The sequence below is a fragment of the Vicia villosa genome, unplaced genomic scaffold (assembly GCF_029867415.1).
Source record: "Vicia villosa cultivar HV-30 ecotype Madison, WI unplaced genomic scaffold, Vvil1.0 ctg.003726F_1_1, whole genome shotgun sequence".
Lineage (NCBI taxonomy): Eukaryota > Viridiplantae > Streptophyta > Magnoliopsida > Fabales > Fabaceae > Vicia > Vicia villosa.
Window position 1 is genome coordinate 40,434 of NW_026706283.1, and position 8,019 is coordinate 48,452.

At 40.8% G+C, this 8,019-nt stretch overlaps 1 protein-coding gene across 1 annotated transcript; it reads left to right on the forward strand.

Annotated features, from left to right (window-relative positions):
- Positions 1–308: 308 nt before the first annotated feature.
- LOC131641419 (uncharacterized) lies at positions 309–1,033 on the forward strand. The gene is made up of 2 exons (XM_058911719.1): positions 309–773; positions 887–1,033. The coding sequence occupies exons 1-2, from the start codon at positions 309–311 to the stop codon at positions 1,031–1,033; spliced, it is 612 nt and encodes a 203-aa protein (XP_058767702.1).
- Positions 1,034–8,019: the final 6,986 nt, after the last annotated feature.

Consider the following 8,019-nt stretch of genomic DNA (forward strand, 5'->3'; position numbering starts at 1 on the left):
GTCAACCGGTGGGGTGTGAAATATGTGGAGGACCTCATTTTACTGTTCAGTGTGTTGCTATAGCTCAGCAAGTGGAGGAAATAAATTTATTGAAGCAAAACAACCCCTACTCAAATACTTACAATCCGGGGTGGAAAAATCATCTAAATTTTTCATGGAAGGATCAACCAGGGAATGCTCCTAAACAAGGGGTTATTCCATATCAAGGCCAACAGTCGCACCAATAGTATAGACCTCCTCAATAACATTATCAACAACCTCAGCAACAAGCCCCCAGAAAAGCAGATTGGGAGATTGCCATCGAAAAGATGGCAACTCAAAGCTCCCAGTTTCAAGAAGAAACGAGGAGTAATTTCCGGAATATGGGTTCCTCCATTAAAAATCTGGAAATTCAAATGAGTCAGATAGCACAGCAGTTAGCAAACTCTCAACAGTCGGGCGCGTTACCAAGTGCCACAGTTACCAATCCTAAAGATCATAATAATATGAGCGCTATTGTTACTAGGAGCGGTAAAGGGAAAGGTGTAGTTGAAAATGATGATGAGGAAGAGGAACCATTGTTGGAGTTAGACTTGGAGATAAAAGAAAATGAGGTAGAAGCTGAGGAAGTGGTCGTGATGGAACCAACACCAAAAGAGAAGGCGGTTGAGCAAAAGCCGACAGTAAAACTTCCTTTTCCGATAAGGAACAAGAAAAAAGGGCAACATGAGAAGAATTTTGAAAAGTTCTTGGAGATGTTCAAGAAGCTGGAGATTAATATTCCATTCTTGGAGGCATTAGAACAAATGCATACTTATGCAAAATTTATGAAGGACATCATCTCCAAGAAAAGAACCATCATCGTGACCCTATTATTCTAACCGAAACGTGTAGTTCTATTTTGCAGGGTATGAAGATTCCGGTGAAGAAGAAGGATCGAGGTTCCGTGACTACTCCTTTCACAATTAGGGATAGGTCATTCAAGAAAGCTCTAATTGATTTGGGAGCAAGTGTGAGCCTTATGCCTTGTCTGTCTACAAGAGATTGGGGATAGGTAACGTACAGGATACCAGAATGACACTCCAGTTTGCTGACCACTCTGTGAAAAGACCTTATGGGATAGTAGAAGACGTGCTTGTGAAAATTGACAAATTCGTGTTCCCTGTGGATTTTGTGATTCTAGAGATGCCGGGAGATGAGGAGATCCCTATTATTTTAGGAAGGTCATTTCTAGAGACAAGGAGATGCTTGATAGATATTGAAGAAGGCACAATGACTCTGAAAGTTTATGATGAAGAGATAAAGATTGATGTGCGCAGCACCATGAAGTACAAGGATGATATAGCAACTAGTCAACATATTGAGGTGATTGATCAAATTTGTACTAATGAGGATTCTTTGAAAACACAACAATTACCTTTGGAAAGAGTGTTGAGCTTATCCATTTGCGATAAACATGAAGCCGTTGATGAAAAAGAAGTGGAAGTAGTGGCCATGATGGAAGCAAGTCCCATATTCAAAAGTTCTAGACAAAACCGGTGGGAGGATCTTAGACAACCTTTGGTTGAAGAAAAAAAGGAGGAACCTAAGAAGGGTGCTGAATTGAAACAACTCCCAGAGAACTTAAAATATGTTTTCCTTGATGTTGAAAGTAGGTATCCGGCTATCATAAGCTCTCACCTTGAACGGTTGCAAGAAGTTAAGTTGGTCGAAGTGTTAAAGAAGCATAAAAGTGCCATGGGGTGGTCTATTGAAGATTTAAAAGGGATTAGTCCTACAATGTGCATGCACAAAATCCTCATGGAAAATGATCACAAGCCAGTGGTCCAACCTCAGAGGCGTCTGAACCCAGCAATGAAAGAGGTGGTGAGAAAAGAAGTTGTGAAACTTTTAGATGCTGGGATAATTTACCCGATATCTGATAGTGCTTGGGTAAGCCCAGTTCATGTTGTACCCAAAAAGGGAGGAACAACCGTAGTAAAAACTGAGAAGAATGAGTTGATTCCTACAAGGACTGTCACGGGGTGGAGAGTATGCATTGACTACAGGAGACTAAACCTAGCAACCAGAAAAGATCACTTCCCGCTACCTTTTATTGATCAGATGTTGGAAAGGTTAGCGGGACATGATTACTACTGCTTCCTCGACAGGTACTCTGGATATAATCAGATTGCGGTTGCACCAGAAGACCAAGAGAAGACCGCGTTTACATGTCAGTTTGGTGTTTTTTCCTACAGAAGAATGTCATTCGGGATATGTAATGCTCCGGCCACTTTTCAAAGATGCATGCAAGCGATTTTTGACGATATGCTTGAAAAACACATGGAGGTCTTCATGGATGATTTTTCAGTCTTTGGTTTGACAATTGCGTAACTAACCTTGCTCTTGTTTTAGAAAGATGTCAACAGACCAATTTGATCTTGAATTGGGAAAAATGCCATTTTATGGTTCGGGAAGGAATAGTTCTGGGACACAAGATTTCCTACAAAGGAATTGAAGTGGACCAAGCAAAGGTTGAAGTCAGTTCAAAGTTGCCACCACCGATGAACGAAAAAGGTATCAGAAGTTTCTTAGGACATGCGGGGTTTTACTGTAGGTTCATTAGAGACTTTTCAAAAATTACAAAACCCTTAACTAATCTATTGGTTAAGGATAAAACTTTTATCTTTGATGATGAATGTGTTGTTGCTTTTGAGACAATTAAGAGGAAATTAGTCTCGGCACCCATTATTGTAATCCCTGATTGGTCTCTACCTTTTGAGATCATGTGCGACGCAAGCGATATTGCTGTAGGCGCGGTTTTAGGACAGCGGAGAGAGAAATTGCTTCATGTTATATATTATGCTAGTCATGTTTTGAACCCTGCACAGATAAATTATGCAACTACCGAGAAGGAGTTGCTAGCTGTTGTTTATGCCTTCGATAAATTCAGGCAATATCTGTTGGGGTCTAGAGTCATATTTTATACTGACCACTCTGCTTTGAAGTATCTTTTTGCTAAACAGGACTCTAAGCCAAGACTTTTGAGGTGGATCTTACTCCTTCAGGAGTTTGATGTAGAAATTCGAGATAAGAAGGGGTGTGAAAACACAGTAGTTGACCACTTATCTCAAATGACACCAATAGACGAGACAGAAGAAAAGCGCCCAATAAAGGAGGAGTTCGCTGATGAACACATCCTGGCAGTGACTGGTGTACCTTGGTTCCCAGATTATGCAAACTATAGTGTCGGTGGTATCATCCCCAACGATTTTGACTCTAATCGAAGAAAAAAGTTTATTCATGACTGCAGGTTCTATCGATGGGACGATCCGTTCCTGTATAAAAGAGGAGTTGATGGTTTGATAAGAAGATGTGTACCTGAAAAAGAGCAAGAAGAAGTGTTGAAGGCATGTCATGCTTCAGATTATGGGGGACATTTTAATGGTGATCGAACAGCAGCTAAGGTTCTGCAATCAGGGCTATACTGGCCAACCGTGTTTAAGGATGCTCAAGTGTTTGTGAGGCATTATGACAAGTGCCAAAGGAGAGGGAACATATCCATAAGAAACCAGATGCCTCAGAACTCGATGTTGGAAGTGGAGTTGTTCGATGTTTGGGGTATAGACTTCATGGGACCATTTCCACCTTCATTTGGGAAAAATTATATTCTAGTAGCTGTGGATTATGTGTCAAAATGGGTCGAAGTTGTTGCACTACCTTCAAACGATGCTAAGGTGGTGGTGAAGTTTTTGAAAGAAAACGTCTTTGCTAGATTTGGAGTACCGAGAGCTTTAATAAGTGATGAAGGAACATGTTTCCTGAATCACCTCATGGAACGACTACTCCAAAAATACAACGTGAAACACAAGATAGCCACAGCTTATCATCCTCAAACAAGTGGGCAGGTTAAAGTTTCAAACAGGAAACTCAAGCAAATTCTAGAAAAAGACGGTGAGTTCCTCTCGGAAGGATTGGGCAATAAAGCTGGATGATGCACTGTGGGCATACAGGACAGCTTTCAAAACACCAATTGGAATGTCGCCATATCAACTTGTGTATGGGAAGGCATGCCATTTGCCTTTTGAGTTAGAGCATAAGGCATTCTGGGCATCAAAGTTTCTCAATATGGATCTCTCTAAAGCCGCAAGTTCTAGACTTCTTCAACTCCATGAGTTAGAAGAGTTCTGCAACCAAGCTTATGAAAATGCTAAGATCTACAAAGAGAAAACAAAAAGGTGGCATGATGGAAAGATTCAGCATAAGGAATTCTGGGAGGGACAACAAGTTCTCTCATATAACTCAAGGTTAAAACTCTTCCTAGGGAAGTTGAAATCAAAGTGGCCGGGACCGTTTACGGTTCACAAATTTTTCCTCATGGAGCTATAGAGATCAAAAATCAAGCAAATGGGGATACTTTCAAGGTGAATGGGCACAGGCTTAAACCTTATTACCAAGGTCAACCAGGTCGAAGGATTGAAGTTGTTCGTCTCGAGGGATGAAATGAACAACCGTCGAGCCATGCGACGTTAAACGAAGCGTTTCGTGGGAGGCAACCCACGGGATTTCTTTTTAATAATTATATGTGTTTTTGCATTTTATTCTGTAGGTACAAACAGTGTGTCTCCTGCGAAGCGAGAAGAGAAAACAAATCAATTTGTGAAAAAAAAGAGGTGTCATGTGACACAGCCGTGTCACAAGTCCTGAAGAAGAAGATGTGAAAAATCAATTTGTGGAAAAACAGAGGTCTGACACGGGCACCCGTGTCATGTGACACGGCCGTGTTACAGACCCTGGAGGTTTTTTTTTTTTGCAAAATTAAATTTTGGAAGGGAGGCAGAGTTCTAACACGGCCACCCGTGTCATGTGACACGGCCGTGTCAGGCAGGTGCCCAGAATTTTTCCTCAATTTCTTTTTCTTTGTGGTGGGCCCCCTATTTTTAAATTCTCTCTCTCTTAAACAACCCAATTAAAAAGAGGATTTTGTAACCTCTCTCCACCATTATTCATCTTTCTCCTCCACTTTTTCTTCATCTTCTCCATCTACAACCCTAACCTCCATAAAACCCTCACATAAAACCTCCAAGTTCTCCCTCTAATCTTCATCAAATCACAATGCGTCTTCACAAAAAATTCATCCTCTCATCATCCGAAGCATTAATCTCTAATTTATTTTTACTTTCACCGTGGTTTTTTGTTTGTGAATTTTTGTAGGGTACCACTATGCCTCCAAGAAAAGCTATGCAGAGAAGGGACAATGTTGGGACAACTATACCCACTCTAAGAGCAAGAAGAGAAGGGAATAACCATGGGATTAATTTTCGGCTGGATGCTCACAGAGAGAGGTACAATTCTCACCTTCGAAGAAAGATTGTCCCGCCGAGGTATGTTTGTGATGTTACTACTGAATGTTTAGGAATTAAAACAGAGATACATCGTATGTTTCACTCATTAGGTCTGCTCAAATTTATTCAGTTTGAGGCTCCCACATTTGAGCGATTAACTTATGAATGTTTAAGCACTTATGAGTTTGAGATGAAGCTGAGAACAAACAGGGTGGAGCCAGAGCATTACGGGACATTAAAATTCCGTATGTTTGATATGGACCATGTATTAAGTGTGAAAGATTTTGGGGAAGCTTTGAGGATACCGAGTTCGGGAGTGGGTAGGGCACCAAACTCATATAACCCAGAAGCATTTTGGATAGGTATCACAGGTAAAGAGTCTTATTGTCCTAAAGGGGCAAAAGCGACAAGTATCCAAAGCCCTTGCTCTCGCTATGCCCATAAGGCTTTAGGATACACCCTCTTTGGTAGAGGAGACAGCCCTGGCGTGGTTTCCATTCGGGAATTATATTTTTTGTACTGCATGGCTGAGCAAAAATCGCTCAATACGACCGCTTTCATAGCGGATCATTTTAAAAAGGTTAGCCGGGCAAAATCCGGGGATATTTCTATAGGGGGGATTGTAACTGCGTTGGCTGATGGTTTGGGGTATGGTACAGAAATGCAGAATCTTCAAGAAGTAGCTCGTCGTATTTAAAAAATTAATATGGCTGCTTTGATCAAGCAGGAAATGATCTCTGTGCAGCCCCAAACTTATTCTTTGATGATTCATGGGGCTCACATTTTGGAATTGCCTAATCCTAACCGTGTGTCAATTTATGATAGAGCTAACTGGTTATATACGAGCACCACCCCGAATGGGGAAGGTGACATGGATCTTGAGTTTTTCGATGCAGGTGGTGAAGATGACCAGGAGCAGCAGGAGGAAGACGAGCAAATAGGTCCACATCCAAACACATTTGATGAGGGCACATCTCGTATGCCGCAGGACCAGTGGGGGTGCATACATACCGAGATTGAGTACTTGAGGGCGGAGCAAACCCGCCAAGGAGAGGAACTATTGAGGCAAGGGATCGAGCAAACTCACCAAGGAGAGGAGCAGACCTGGCAAGGGGCTGCTATTTATGACATTCAGTAAATGATGCAACGTATGATGTTGCAATTTCCATACCCTCAACCTCCACCTCAGTGAGCATTGTAAGTCTCCCTTATGCTTGTCTACACATTGCGGACAATGTTGAGTTCAAGTGTGGGGGGAGGTTCTTTCGTCTTAAGTTATTTTCTGTTATTTCTTGTTATTTCAGTTTCCTTATTTTTAATTAAGTATGTGTGTTTTGAGTCTTCAGTGCACCAGGATGAATGTGATTCTAGAAGATAGTATCATGGGAACAAAGGTGAAAAAGGGGAAAGACGCATCTTAAACTGGCTCCTGGGCACCTGTGAAAGTTGACACAACTGAAGAAAATGCTAGACACAACTCGATGGTGCCAAGTGAATGAATTTAGAGTAACCCGAACCGGATAGTGAGTTGTACAAAATGGAGACCATTGTTGAACCTGTAAGCAATACTCAACATAGTAAGGATATACAAAGCCAAATACTTCATATCATCATGAGAGTGCATCAGGTATGGCATTATCACTCTAATTTTGCATTTGTTCTTCATATAGTACACAAATTGATCACACACATCGAGGCACTTTTGTTTGTTTAACCTAGAGCCTTTCTCATCCAACATTTATGTCTATAACCCTTCGTTAACCAATCTTGATCCATAGTCCATGTTGTTTCTTTGGAGAAAATTCATAACCCCTCATGTTTCCCTCATATTCGGTATAAACTATAAGTCCTGACAAACGTTTTGTGCTAAGCATGCGATAAGATAAGTTTGGGGTAACCGAGTCCGGTGACAAAAGAAGAAGGCAAGTGTAAAAATAAATAAAAAAAGAATAAAAAGGAAAAACAAATCAAAAAAAGAAACAAAGAGAGAAAAAGAAAATTTTCACGCTCGCATTCACTTAAGAGTTCTAAAGTCCGGAAATATGAAAAAAGCGCTAAACACCCCAAATACAGTGTATTGTGCAAAAGATCTCGGACGGATTAGTTGATACCGAACTATAAACCCTCGTATCCAATTTCCTTGTTTATCTCACCTTACCCAAGCCCTGTTACAACCCGTAAGTCCTCAAAAAGTGTGTGTTCTTGATTATGTGGAATTATGTTAGAATGTGTACAAAATTTAAGAGTAGATATGCATGCCTTGATGAATGAGTGAAACACTTAACCCCGGGAGAATTGGTGAGGAGTGTGATTTAAGCTTGCAGGTAAAACAATGAGTCAACATTGAAGTGCGACAGAAAACTTCGGAAAGGGGAATCGAACACTCTGACACAGAAGTAAATATCAAGTGTGGAAGTATCAGTTGTGTTGTGGAGCAAAAGAAAAGTTCATGGGTGTCCTCTTGTTTTCTCGTCCATCACTTGAGGACAAGTAACGAGCTAAGTTTGGGGTTGTGAACGACCACCAATTTCACCTTGTTCTTGTGTTCGAAATAATGGAAAAGCACTTCATTCGGTGGCATTTTAGGTTGTTTCAGTCTAGTTCTTTTCAGTTTTATTAATTTTCGTATTTGAGTTTGGTGTGTTATATTTTCTAGTTTTTGTTGTTTTTCCATTGCTTTTGATCTTGTGTTGGTAGTGTTTTAAGTTATGCAGAT